Source organism: Myotis yumanensis, unplaced genomic scaffold, assembly GCF_028538775.1.
Source record: "Myotis yumanensis isolate MYYU_CA2020_CCGP unplaced genomic scaffold, mMyoYum1.0.hap1 SCAF_1, whole genome shotgun sequence".
NCBI lineage: Eukaryota > Metazoa > Chordata > Mammalia > Chiroptera > Vespertilionidae > Myotis > Myotis yumanensis.
This window is the reverse complement of record NW_027223752.1, coordinates 128,497,672-128,512,568: the sequence shown is the minus strand read 5'-3', so window position 1 is coordinate 128,512,568 and position 14,897 is coordinate 128,497,672. Positions and strand designations below refer to the sequence as shown.

The following is a 14,897-nucleotide window of genomic DNA, read 5'->3' as shown; positions in this document are numbered from 1 at the left end:
CCCATCACATCATGCAAGTTGTCTACCTTTTCCATCAGACACTTCAGCATTTTTAAGTAATTATTTTAATTTGCTGTGACAATTCTAACATCTGGGATGTCTATTGGTCTGTTTCTATTGACCATTTCCTTTTTGGAATATTAGCCACTTTTTCTTGCTTTCTCATTTTGTGTGTGTGTGTGTGTGTGTGTGTGTGTGTGATTTCTTACTTTATGCAGCATATTTTATACTAAAAACCCAGTAGGGAATGAAATAAATATTTACTTTTTTAAAAGATGGGGTGTTTCTTCTTTCAGTCTACTAGAGTGAGGGCTGAGTCTATATGTGCTGCAGGTTAAGCTCAGTCTATAATTTCTTATAGTAGTGTTGTGATGCAGTTCACCACAGCGTCAAATGTTTGGAGAGCCTGGTTGGGAATTTCCTGTTTATTCAGACATGGGATCTTAGCAGGGGAGTGGTTTTGGAAATCTTTGTTTTACAGATGAACCATGTGATCTCTAAACTATTGGAAACCTCACCTATATGACAGCACAGCAGCCAGCTGTTTTGGTGGCCAATGACATCTGTTTGATCTCTAAGCTTACCCCTAAATGTCTTTGTGTTGGCTAGAACTGAGCTTCTATACATTATACGAAGGTAGTACTATTTTCCAAGAAAATGTTCTCACCTCTCCAGTGCCACCCCAGGTATTCTGTGGTTGAAAGTCAGAAATATGTGGATAGGAGGAAAGGAACTGAGCTCTTTGTGCCCTCTTTCAGTGTTTTATAGGAGAAAGTCTTGAGTGACTGAAATTTTTCTTTCACGCCTCTGCTTCCCACCCGGTCTTCCAAAGATGAAACTCTGGTTTAATTGGAGGATTTAATTTAATTTTCCTTTTCATCTCTGATTCTTTTTTACTCACAAATATAGAATATCTATGTTCTCTTCCCATACCTGTATTTTCCAAGTAAGACCCCCATGACTCAATGAAGAGAAATAGGAATGTGGGCAAAACACTTTCTTGCCTTGGTTTGGGGTTCTTCAGGATTTATTTTCTTATACCAGCCTCATTGTGGTTCTTAAAAATCCGTTAAAATTCTGGTTTCTAGTCCTACGTGTTAAGGAGCTTGGATGTTGCCACTCCCTTGTAACAACAGTAAAAATACTGAGCAGATTCAAAAATTAAAAAATAAACAAACTCTCCTTGGGTCCATAAGAGAGGGAAGACACAGGCTAGCCATTGCCCACATTGGGAAGGCAGAGGGCAAATGCAGCGAGTCCCAGCTAACTGGGGCAAAGACAGAGCAGCAAACACTGCAGGAACCATGGCAAAGTAGGGGAACCTCAACTGTTATGAAGAATTGCTGGAGACTCAGTGCACACACATCAGAGTTAAAAACATCAGGGGAACCCAGCAATAAGGGAGGGGCCCATAATATTTTGAGATTTACGTCCAGGAGATCCACCAAATTCCCACAGCAAATATTTGAGAAATATCTGCTCCTGCTTCCAGCAGGGAGGAGGAAAGAAACCCTCATGTTAGAGCTCTCTACTTCTTAACAAGGCTTGTCTTTGGGGAAAACAAAGTACACTGAGAGGCCGGATTACTATGACCACCTGACATTTGTAGGCAAATTATCTATAATTTCGCGCTGAAGTTGCTAGAGGGCCAGACCATTATAAATAGGGAAGCAGGTTGTTTACCATGACAGTAGAAGTGATTTTTTTTCTGAAGATTTGGGTAAACAATGCAATTTAACAGCCTTTGAACATGGGATATATTTGAACGTGAGTGGCCAGATAGTTATGACCACCTGATGTTTGTAGGCAAATTAGCCATACACTGCATCGTATGGGACATGGAAGCAGAAGGCCTGTTCGAACACCTTTTCTGCCTGCAGTTACCAAGATAAAAAGTCTCCAATTCGCACAGGATCACAAGAATTGGACAGTTGAGCATTGGAAAAAAGTCACGTGGCCTGATGAATCACGTTTCCAGTTGCATCATGCAGATGGCAGAGTGAGAATTTGGTGGAAACAGCATGAAAGCATGCAGCCCACATGCATGAGTACAACCCTTCAAGCTGATGGGGGCAGTGTTATGGTTTGGGGCATGTTTTCCTGGCATGATTTGGGCCCTTTAATTCGTGTGGAACAACGTCTGAATAGTACAACATACCTAAGTATTGTTGCTGATCAAGTTCATCCTATCATGTTGATGGAGTATCCCAATGGAGATGGCTTCTTCCAACAAGACAATGCGCCATGCCATGGTGCTCATATTGTGCAGGAGTGGTTTCAAGAACATGAGGGAGACTTCACCTTGCTTAGGTGGCCCCCACAATCACCAGATCTCAATCCAATTGAGCATTTGTGGGACAAAATTAAAAGAGCCATCAAGCAGCTGGTTCCACACCATCAAATCTCACAGAACTGGACAGTGCTATTCATCAGGCATGGTGTCAGATTCCTCGCATCACCTTCCAACATCTGGGGAGTCAATCCCAAGAAGAATCACTGCAGTATTGAAGGCAAAAGGTGGCCCAACGAAGTACTGATGGGGTGGTCATAATAATCTGGCCACTCAGTATATATATATATATATCCCATGTTCAAAGGCTGTTAAATCGCGTTGTTTACCTATGTCTTCAGAAAAAAATCACTTCTACTGTTGTGGTAAACAACCTGCTTCCCTATTTATAATGGTCTGGCCCTCTAGCAACTTCAACGCGAAATTATAGCTAATTTGCCTACAAACGTCAGGTGGTCATAATAATCTGGCCACTCAGTGAAAGTAGCGCTTAACTGCTGTGTTATTATCTGAGCCTAACTGACCTGGGGAGGAAAAATCTCAATCCCAGCCAGCTCTAGCCCTACACGAGGGAAAGGCTGACTCCAGCTCACTGCAGCCATCCTGTCTGACCTAGGGAGAGTGGAGGGGAACACAGGCACACTTGTGTTTTTATTTTGTGGTTTCTTTTTAATCTTAACCATTGAAAGTATTACAGATGTCCCCTTTGTTTTTTGTTTGTTTGTTTGTTTTCTAATTGACTCCCTCTTCCCTGCACCTGCCCCTCGAAAGCCTTCGCCACACTATTGTCTCTGTCCATGGGCTATGCATATATGCATATAAATTCCCCGATTAATCTCACCCCCCAACCCTTCCAACCCTACATTCCCTCTGAAATTCATCAGTCTGTTCATAGTTCTATGTCTCTGGACCTATTTATTCATCACTTTATTTTGTTTATTAGATTGCACATATGAGTGAGATCATGTGATACTTATCTTTCTCTGATTGGCTTAATCACTTAGCATAATACTTCAGGCCCATCCATGACGTTGCAAGTGATAAGAATTCCTTCTTTTTTCCCCCACTGTGTGGTATTCCATTGTGTACATGCACCACAGTCCAGAGGCATTGGCTCACTAAAACACTGAGACCTAATCATAGGACTATATCCACTTGCCCTCACTCTAAACCTCACCACCATATGACTAGGTCTATTTACAGTTGTTCCAGAAGATAACAATCCTAAGCCAGAGACTGGAAGAAATTACTGTACTACAAAGACATATCTGATAAAGGACTTACCGGCCAAAAAGTTCTTAAAACTCAAAAATTGTTTTATGGATGTTGACAAATGAATCTAAAGTTCATATGATCCAGAATGGTCAGCATCACATGTTACTGAAGGAGAACATTGGTGAGCCCTCCAATGTGCCTTCTGTTGGTGGGGAAAATGGGAGAACATCCATGAATCTCTCCCCTTTCATAGAGGATTCACTTCCTGGAATATAGTTCTTTTAAGTTTATTTGCATCCTCAGCATTATGATGCTATTTTTAAAAATACATATGATTTGTAGCTTATCCAGCTAATTTGGTGGTTAGGGTGAGAATGATGGTTTTTGTAACTTTTGAAATTTATGCCAGAAGTACTATTTATATACATTAAAAAGCACAAAAATATTTTATACTTATCCACAGATATACCATTTATGTTGTTTTTCATACATTTATAAAAATTAAAGATTCCATCTGATATAATTTTCTTTCAGACTGAATAGAATTCTTTTATATTTTTTATAGTTCAATTCTTCTGGTGATGAATCTTTCCATTTGTTTCTCCCAAAATATCTTTATTTTACTTTGATCTTTTATGAATGGTTAAATCCACAGCCAAGTTGACAGGCCTTCCTTTTTCTTGAAGCACTTTAGAAATATTTTTTATCATCTTCCATCAGTGAGGAGTCAGCCATCATTTTTATTTTGTTCACCTTATCTTCTTGTGATGTGTCTTATTTATGTGACTGCTTTTAATATTATTTTTTCTTTTTTTCAGTATAATTATCATGTGTGTTGGTGTGGTCTTTATTATTTTGAGCTTAGATTTAGGGGTTGCTTCAGTTTTTTAAATCACAAATTTTGCCATTATTTCTTCAAATATATTTTGACCTTTCAGCCTTCTTCTGATAATGCAATTATATGTAAGTTTGACTTCTCACAGGTCACTGAGTCTTTGTTCAATTTTATTTCTATGTTTCTTTTTAATCAATGTTTCATTTTGGCTAGTACTTACTCCCCTGTCTCTATTTAGAGATTACTGGAGTTCCGAACACTCGCCTTTCTGCTACTCTGCCTTATACATTCAAGCCACTGAAGATTCTCTGCACTCCAATCTCTGTTTCCTCAATTCATTAAGACCGTTGATGCTTTGCCTTGTTTTCCCTTCTGTGCCGTGGTTTAGAAAGTGTCTCCAGGAGCAATAATGGGGTTTTCTTTTTCTTAATTCACTTATCTCAAGGAACACAGTTTTGTTCTTCTTTTCTGATGTCTGAAAACTATAGTTTAATATATTTTTGTACTTTTTTTGCTGCTTATTTTGGAAAGGCTCACTTAGTACTAGTCATTCTGTCTTGAACCTAGAGCATGACTCTATTTCATTTGTTAAAAATGACAATCCTTACTTATTGCAACCACATTTAATATGGCATAAAATAGGCATAAAGTAAATTGAACCTATAACAATATGTTTTATTTTGGAAAACCAGGTGCATTATTTCTAGAATAACTCCTTATTTCATTTTTTTTTCAATTAAAAATTTGAGTGATTTCTCCATCTACTTTCCCTCTTGGCTTGTAAAACTACATCTACTAGTAAATTATGAGAATTTTTAATTATATGTATTAATATGTTTTTGGTTTTGAGCATTAATTTCAAGAGCAAATACTTAAGATCAAACTTGAAAATGAAAGCATCAGGTTCTTTTAAATTAAATTTGGATAAATGTAAATTAATTAAGATTTTAAGAAAAAGAAAATGGAATATGACATCTTTTTGGATTCACTGCCAAGTATTTTGATAACTTATCTTCAAAAATTATCTTCAAAAATACATGTTTATAGCAAGTAAAATTTTCTAATATCATAAAAGCTCAGAGCATTTGTGGTAAATTTTCAGCATTTCTATTTTTGAGAATAAGATTTTGTGTAACTGTTAGAATGTAAAGGTTGTGCTATGTTTAATATAACTCATAAAGATGAATAAAATTTAATAAAAATTAATTATTTTCAAATATACTAGTAATGTCACAAGGTTAACAATAACAAATATTGTCTCTTATTGTTTCTCCCCAGGCCAGTAAATTGAAATACTTGCAAATCCTTAAATATGTCTAAGCTTTTGAACTTATGTCTTTGGGGGTCTAAGGGATGTTTTCCAGAACTCCTACCCTACAATTTGGGCTAAATACCTCTTTGTGTGCACCCAGGGAGTACCCTGACCATATTTCAAAAATAACACTTAATTTACAGGATTATAGTAATCTATTGACTTCTTTTCCCCATTTGATTGTAAATCCCATGAGGCCGTGAATGGTCTATTTTTATTTTAGTGTCCATAATATCCTCAGGTCCAGAGTAGATATTTCATACTTATTTGTTAAATAAACAAATTAATAAATTGTTTCTGTTTCAATTTGGATTAAAAAAAAAGGATTATTCTAATAGGAAAACGAACTTGGTGAAATGATTAAATGCTAACTCTACATTTTGTCTTTCCTTACAGGCTCTTAAATCTGATCTACAATGGAAAAATTCCTTTTTTATCTGTTTTTCATTGGCATAGCAGTGAGAGCTCAGATCTGTCCAAAGCGTTGTGTCTGTCAGATTTTGTCTCCTAATCTTGCAACCCTTTGTGCCAAGAAAGGGCTTTTATTTGTTCCACCAAACATTGACAGAAGAACTGTGGAACTGCGCTTGGCAGACAATTTTGTTACAAATATTAAGAGGAAAGATTTTGCCAATATGACCAGCTTGGTGGACCTGACTCTATCCAGGAATACAATAAGTTTTATTACACCGCATGCTTTTGCTGACTTACGAAATCTGAGGGCATTGCATTTGAATAGCAACAGATTGACTAAAATTACAAATGATATGTTCAGTGGGCTTTCCAATCTCCACCATTTGATACTGAACAACAATCAGCTGACTTTAATTTCATCTACAGCCTTTGATGATGTCTTTGCCCTTGAGGAGCTGGATCTGTCCTATAATAATTTAGAAACAATTCCTTGGGATGCTGTTGAGAAGATGGTTAGCTTGCACACCCTCAGTTTGGATCACAATATGATTGATAACATTCCTAAGGGGACTTTCTCCCACTTGCACAAGATGACTCGGCTCGACGTAACATCAAATAAATTGCAGAAGCTACCGCCTGACCCTCTCTTTCAGCGAGCTCAGGTACTCGTGACCTCAGGAATCATAAACCCGTCTACTTTTGCATTAAGCTTTGGTGGAAACCCTTTGCATTGCAATTGTGAATTGTTGTGGTTGAGGCGTCTGTCCAGAGAAGATGACCTAGAGACCTGTGCTTCTCCAGCACTTTTAACTGGTCGCTATTTTTGGTCAATTCCCGAGGAAGAGTTTTTGTGTGAGCCCCCTCTCATTACTCGCCATACACATGAGATGAGAGTCCTAGAGGGTCAAAGGGCAACCCTGAGGTGCAAAGCCAGGGGAGACCCTGAACCTGCAATTCACTGGATTTCTCCTGAAGGGAAGCTGATTTCAAATGCAACAAGATCTCTGGTGTATGATAATGGAACACTTGACATCATGATAACAACTGTAAAGGACACAGGTGCTTTTACCTGCATTGCTTCCAATCCTGCAGGGGAAGCCACACAAACAGTGGATCTTCACATAATTAAGCTCCCTCACTTACTGAACAGTACAAACCACATCCATGAGTCTGATCCTGGTTCTTCAGATATTTCAACTTCTACTAAGTCAGGTTCTAATGCAAGCACTAGTAACGGTGATACCAAGATGAGTCAAGATAAAATTGTGGTGGCAGAAGCAACATCATCTACGGCATTACTTAAATTTAATTTTCAAAGAAATATTCCTGGAATACGTATGTTTCAAATCCAGTACAATGGTACTTACGATGACACCCTTGTTTACAGGTAAGGAAAATTAAGCAAATTTGTATACTTGCCATGCATCTTAGTGTAGGGCTTCTTATGGCACTCTGATATTTTTAATTGTCAGTGCTACACTATATTGTAATTATATTACTTCATTTTTAAGTGTAAGGCTTAAAATGTGAGGCTTGTGAAAGATGAATTCATGTGGGAAACTATTTTGAATGATGTTGTTTTTAGAGAGTTCAAATTTATATCTAATATTATGCTTACTTTCCCCCCCTCCTCTAAGAGATGTGACTATCAGAGAACAAGATTGATTTATTTTAAAAAGTCAAAAACATACCAGAACTTACATATCCATATGAGTGTTCTTTCCTTCAAGGAAGTCATGTTGGGAGGCTATACCATTATCCCAATGATGCTGCCATTGCTCAAAGCACTTTTGGAATTATCTTTAGAACCTTCGTCATACTATTTTGAATATCCTCAGTGGTGGCAAATCATCGTCTTTTGAGGGTGAATTTGAATTTTGGAAACAAGCAAAAGCCATTTGGAGCCAAGTCTTATGAAAAAGGTGGGTGATCAAGATGGGTATTGCCATTTTTGGTCAAAAATAGGATGTAACTATAAAATAATGAGACTGATATTTTGAGTGATTGACTTATGTGTATGTGTGTGTGTTGTCTCATATACACTGGTTCTTAAGACAGTTCCAAAGGGAAACTTTATAAATATTTTGAGCAGTGAGAGTATCACTGAAGATACATATTTAATCTCTTGTAAGGACATTGATGGAGAGAATTTGCATCTGACTAAAGAATTTCTGGTATGTTTTTCTAAAGTTCAGCCTCATTGATTTATAGTCACATCTTGTCCAATTTTCAGTTGGAAGTATACCTTTTTATCCCTTCATATAATTTCACTCATGATAGATTTTTATTAATCCTGGGAAATGATGCAAAATCATGGCTTTGAAATATATCTTTTGTGAAATCAGATCAACTCAGTTCTTTTATACCTATGTGAATTCTTGAAGATAATTTGGTTTTCACTCATGTATGGAAATGAGATAAGTTTTTTAAAATGAGCATAAGCTGGTAGGAAAAACAAAACTAGCCCAGCTAGCCATGTGATCAATCCTGGGCAAGGTTCTCCCTGGCTGAGTTTTCATTTCCTCTTCTTTAAAAGGAAGAGATTAGAGTAAATGGTTTCTAATATTTCTCTTATTGCTAAATTCATGGGATATAGACTATGGTTCATGTATGTTAATATAAAGTACAGTGGGGCCTTGAATTACGAGTGTCCCGACTAACGAGTTTTTTGAGATACCAGCTGTCTCTCCGCCGATTTTTTGCATTGAGTTGATAGAGTAATTTGAGTTAACGAGGTCCTTAACGAGCTCCTTAGTGAGCTCGGTCTCGAAACGAATTAAACTCATAAGTCAAGGCCCCACTGTAGTTTGGGTCTTTGTTATACTCAGCTTTTCACCTGAGCTATGAGTTATTTAACCCACAGTGAAGACAAGCATCCACCTCTATCCCCTTACCTTCCTGTAGCTACTACACATTCTATGTTTTAAACATTAACTCTGTGAAATAGGTTAGTTTCTATTTTCTAAATTTCAAGATTTTAACCCTGCCATGACAATTAAGTTCTATTTAAGGAAATGGCTTGAAATCCGGTCCCAAATGTTTATCATGTGTAAAATTCTGATAATGCCTACCTCATACAGTCATTGTAGAAATTAAATTATAATGTATATAAAATGCTTAGTAATGCCTGTTATTTATTAGCACTCACTAAATGGTGGTGATTTCAATTACAAATTCATACTCTCGCCTAAGAGTTTCCTGGTACAGTTAGACATCATTGCTTAGTTTGTATAATATGTTGGTTTTGCCAAGTTTTTCCAAAATTCTCTTTTAGGAAAAGATAGAGTTGTAAGCCTTTTTTTCCCCCCACATTAAATGTAAGTTTTGGTCATAGTGTAAGTTACTACTGAGTTAGTGGAAAAGTCTTCCACAGAAGACTTTTGTAATGCAATGGATTCAGAGATACTATAGACTCATCAAATTTTAGAAACTGTTTTGAAAGTAACTCCATCATCCCATAATGGAGAGGTCAAGGGATTGATGCTCTCTGGTAAAAAGCCTTGCCCTGTTCATGTTTATAGGATATCACTCATACATTTTCATCAACCTCATATTCAGATAAAAACATACAGGGAACCAAGTGTTGAAGGATTAAGAGATGGGTGAGATTTCTAAAAATATTTTAATGTTGGTAATGATCTTAGTTATTAAAGATGGTTTTACTGGGTGCCATTCCATAGCAGCTTTTAGCTGATTTGGAAAATAAACACTTCAAAATGCATTTCCATTCTGGTTTCTAATGTGATTGTCAGTGTTTTCCCTTCCTTCAAATTGGCTTTTAGTCACAGAGGTGTTGTAAGTGCTAAATGGATTTGCTTAGCAGTCTGATAATGTCACAGTCACACCTTTCAAAAGCAATTTGTCATAAGTTATTTCTCAGCAGTGGCTTTTATTTGGACTTCTGCTTTGCCAAGCAATGTCATTGATAAGCTCTTCAAAGACGTGGTGCAGAATACAACATTAACTTTTAGCCATTTTAACTGGGATAAGATTAGATCATTTCCCCATATTTCATGTCTGCTATTATTGGGCTTATCTTAATGAGCGCTGAAATGAAACAGAGCTGAAGTCATAATGACTCTGTGTGTATATATGTTTTTCTTTTCAATATTAACACAAATTCCATTGTCCCTCAGAATGATACCTCCTACGAGCAAAACTTTTCTTGTCAATAACCTGGCTGCTGGAACTATGTATGACTTGTGTGTCTTGGCGATATATGACGATGGCATCACTTCCCTCACTGCCACAAGAGTCGTGGGTTGCATCCAGTTTACTACGGAACAGGATTACGTGCGGTGCCACTTCATGCAGTCCCAGTTTCTGGGAGGCACCATGATTATTATTATTGGTGGGATAATTGTAGCATCCGTGCTGGTTTTCATCATCATTCTAATGATCCGGTATAAGGTTTGTAACAACAATGGCCAACACAAGGTCACCAAGGTCAGCAATGTCTACTCGCAAACGAATGGGGCTCAGATGCAAGGCTGCAGTGTAACGCTGCCCCAGTCCATGTCCAAGCAAGCTGTGGGGCAGGAAGAGAATGCTCCATGTTGTAAAGTTGCCAGTGACAGTGTGATACAATCTTCAGAAGTTTGTTCAAGTCAGGACTCCTCTACCACTACCTCTGCTTTGCCTCCTACCTGGACTTCAAGCACTTCTGTGTCCCAAAAGCAGAAAAGAAAGACAGGCACAAAGCCAGGTACCGAACCACAGAATGAAGCTGTCACAAATGTTGAGTCCCAAAACACTAACAGGAACAACTCAACTGCATTGCAGTTAGCTCGCCGACCTCCTGATTCTGTCACAGAGGGGCCCACGTCTAAAAGAGCACATTCAAAGCCAAGTAAGTTTCTCACTTTGCCCGCTGAGAGGTCCAGGGCAAGACACAGGGACTCCCTGAATGGAGAATTAAAGGAATACTATTGTATTAATTCACCGAACGCATGTGAACTATTCTCTAAAAGAAGCATGTCTATGAATGTGATGTTAATTCAGCCCAACACTTCTGATGGGTGTAGTGGAAGAACAACTCTTTCAAATCCTGAGTGTATATTGGAAAGCACTGTGTAACCTGTTTTGTTTTGTTTTAATGAAAAAATTATTTTGAGAACTCACATAGGAAGTTGGAATTTGAAATTTCAGTCCTGTTTCTCTGACACATGGCTTAATAGAACCAAGGTGTAGAAACCTTCTAGGAAAAAAGCATAACATAGTAGCAGTGCCTTTCCCCAAAAGAACTGGCTTCCAGGTTCTGCAATAGCAAATCACAAAATGAAAGTTGTCATAGGAAAACTAAAGTCTTGCATAACTAATGATATTTCTCCTCCAGTCTTAAAAGGACCACCTATGAATAATTGGTATTTTCCAGTGAATATATTGCCCATTTCTCTCAATAACAATAATGTTTGTTTTTAGACAAATATTGTAGAGAACAACTTTGTGTTGTTACGTTATTTAAAATAAAATATTAAAGAAGTATATCTAGACAAGTGTTAAAATAAGTACCCTTCTGAAAAACATTTTTGGTTCTGATGCCTTAATGGTTCTATGATATTTTTCATCCAGGACATACTTTTTCAGTGGGAAGCAGAAAAAAATGCAATTGATTTTGCATTTATAAAAATATACAGTTCAATTTTAAATTACATGCCACAATTTTATATGCATCTACCTGGGCATATGAAAGTGTTTTCATTACATTTAATACACATTTGCTAAATGAATGAGTTTTATATTTTTCTCGATGTAAGTTAAAAAGGGAGACAAAAACACAAGACTGCCTTTATCAGAGGGATGTTTATTTTTATTACCAGGTAATTTAAAAAACTTTAAATGAATTTCTTATCACATTTATAAACAATATAAAGTCATCGCTCATTAACCAGATAGTGGTTTCATTTTTCCTTCCTGCACTGTGATTCTGAATTGAATGTTTAACTTTTAGAGTAAATTCACTTATTATTTTAACAAAAGCCTGAGATGAAATGTAATTAGAAATCTTACTGCTTAAAAAAAAAAGAATTTAAATTTAGTCAGGCAATAATATTGCTTCTTGTTTTTTTTTTTTTTTTTTTTTTTTTTTTTTTTAAATATATTTTATTGATTTTTTACAGAGAGGAAGGGAGAGAGATAGAGAGTTAGAAACATCGATGAGAGAGAAACATCGATCAGCTGCCTCCTGCACATCTCCTACTGGGGATGTGCCCGCAACCCCAGGTACATGCCCTTGACCGGAATCGAACCTGGGACCCTTCAGTCCGCAGGCCGACGCTCTATCCACTGAGCCAAACCGGTTTTGGCAATATTGCTTCTTGTTAATGTGATGTTTTTTATATTCACTGAAATCAAGGTCTACAGATAAATGTTTCTATCAACTTGAAAACCTTACAACATTATACACTAACATGATGGTCTCTTATTAAAGACTAGAGGCCCAGTGCATGAATTCATGCACAGGTGGGATCCCTCGGCCTAGCCTTTGGGGAACAGGCCAAAACTGGGTCTCCGACATTCCCTGAGTGTTCCTGGATTGTAAGAGGGCGGTTCTCAGGTGACGCACCCTGGAATCGGGTTCCTTTCTCTCTGGTTCTGTGTGTGTCACCTGAGAACTGCAGCTGCCAAGTCACCGCAGCTCGGCAGTTCCTGTGTTGAGCGTCTTCCCCCTGTTGTTCACTGTGTCATAGCTACTGGTCTGATGGTTGAACGGTTGGCTGGTAACCGGTTACTTAGGCTTTTATATATATAGATTGGTAAATGAGCGTTAACATTAATGGTTTTTCATTTTTTGGTTTTGTTTTGAGAATAAGGTTCATGTGGGAACCTTGCAGAAAAAAAATTAATCATAATATAATAAGCCTTTATTAACTCATGTCACTTGAAATACCATTTAAAGCACAGCTGAGGAATGTCAATCATTAGTTTAATTTCCTTCTGTTAGAGGCATATATAAAATTTTCAGTTAATTTTAACTTTACAGAAGTACTTCTTATCACACATGACTCATTGTGAAGACATTAAAAAGAGGGCAAGATGAAAGCAGTTAGAGATTACTTTCCAGGCCAGTCTTGAACATAATTGTCTAATGGGCTTTTATTGGCTGGGATGTTTCCTAAGTGCCTTCTCTGCCCTGCTTCTGACATTTGCCTTTCACAATTTCTAAAATCAAATCAGCACACATGTGTCAGCTACATAGCTCTTGTGAAGAATAAAAAAGATCACGTGTTGTAGTAGTTTATAAAATCAAAAACACTATGTGTATTTTCAGCACTATTTTTGTCATAATGCTCTAATACCAACTAAGTATTTTTATTTATTTTTAACTCATGTTGATACACACACTTTTCTTTTTTAAATTGTGGTATAATTGACATACAGCATTATATTAGTTTCAGGTATTAACATAATGATTCCATATCTGATTATATTGTGAAATTATCATCACAACAATCTAACATCCATCACCACACAGAGTTACTACAGAATTATTTTTTCTTGTGATGAGTACATCTAAAATACACTATCTTAGCAGCTTTCAAATATACACACAGTGTTATTAACCATATTCACCATGCTGTGCATTACATCCCCATGACTTATTTAATTTACTAGTATAGCTGGAAGTTGGTACCTCTTGACTTCCTTCATCCATTTTGCCCTCCCTCCCCTCCTAACCTCATCCCCCCTCCCCCCACTCCGACAACCACCAAATCCATTCTCTGTATCAATGAGCTTGGGTTTCATTTTGTTTTATTTTGTATATTACACATATAAATTAGATCATATGATATTTGTCTTTCTGTAATAATGCTCTAATCCCAACTAAACATTTTTATGTACCATGAATTACTTGATTCTTAGGCGGTGCTGGTTGAGAAAAGTATATTATTTTATTCCTTTCCAGTTTTTACCTACATAATATTTAAAAATCATGAATATAGAAAAGCTTTTGAGACTTAAATAAATGAATCCCCAAAGAAGGAATTTCTGGCATTATTAAGATTGTGAACAAGTTGGCTCTGAAATCATAGGCAACATAGGCAGAAGATTAGCATATACTGATTCATGTATTTTCCAGTTGTCTGTGTGTGTGTTTTTAAATCTATTCCCTGCTTATGTTTCTAATAAAACTTTAATTAAATATTTTTATTTCTCATAAACATTTGGAAATCTTTAATATCCAGCCATGTGAAATTTATTGTTTTATTAATGCTATTGAACTTATTTAAATTTTTATTACTTTTTCAAGACTTTTCAGGGTGTATTAACCAAAGGCTTGACCACTTGTTCTTAGAAGTGATAAAAAGTCCTGTATTCCCTTCTTTCCAAATGTTTGTATTTTGAGAGATTAACAAAATATTGGCCTATCAAGAAGTTCAAATGTCTTTTTTTTCTGTTTGCTTATAAGTATAAGGAAAAAAGTTGCTCATGGTAGTTTCAGTGCAAAGTAACTAAAAAATAAATCTATGGGAAGGTTGAGATTGATTAAAGGTACCTGGTATAAAATTTGAAACACAATAATGACTCTGGTGCATGAATGAGTGGATAGATAAGTAAGGGAGGTACAGTAATAACATCTTTTGTTAATGAGCACAGTGGAGAGATTTGTGGTTCAGATATTATATTACTATCAGCAGGAAATTCTTTGTCTCTTTCTTGCTGCTTTCCTTTGTCGTTTCTTGCATTCCTTATTTAACCAGCCATGTATGTTTGTTTGTATGTATGTATGTATGTATGTATGTATTTGACCCAAAACATATGATTTGCTATTTGGTGGTGTTGACTATGTATAGGTTATATATATGGTTTTTGGTTCCTTGTTCATAATT

The 14,897-nt window shown here is 36.6% G+C and overlaps 1 protein-coding gene across 3 annotated transcripts in view; it reads left to right on the top strand.

Moving 5' to 3' along the window:
* The window catches only part of LRFN5 (leucine rich repeat and fibronectin type III domain containing 5), a 295,655-nt gene that overhangs the window by 270,476 nt on the left and 10,282 nt on the right, over positions 1-14,897 (top strand). For 2 of the 3 annotated variants that reach the window (XM_070431766.1, XM_070431772.1), the window contains exons 3-4: positions 6,049-7,453; positions 10,203-11,391. In XM_070431766.1, coding sequence (XP_070287867.1) covers positions 6,069-7,453; positions 10,203-11,142 — 2,325 coding nt within the window. In that variant the 5' untranslated portion in view covers positions 6,049-6,068 and the 3' untranslated portion in view covers positions 11,143-11,391. Of the gene's footprint in view, positions 1-6,048; positions 7,454-10,202; positions 11,392-14,897 lie in introns of those variants that run through there. The other variant, XM_070431773.1, reaches the window with a different exon arrangement.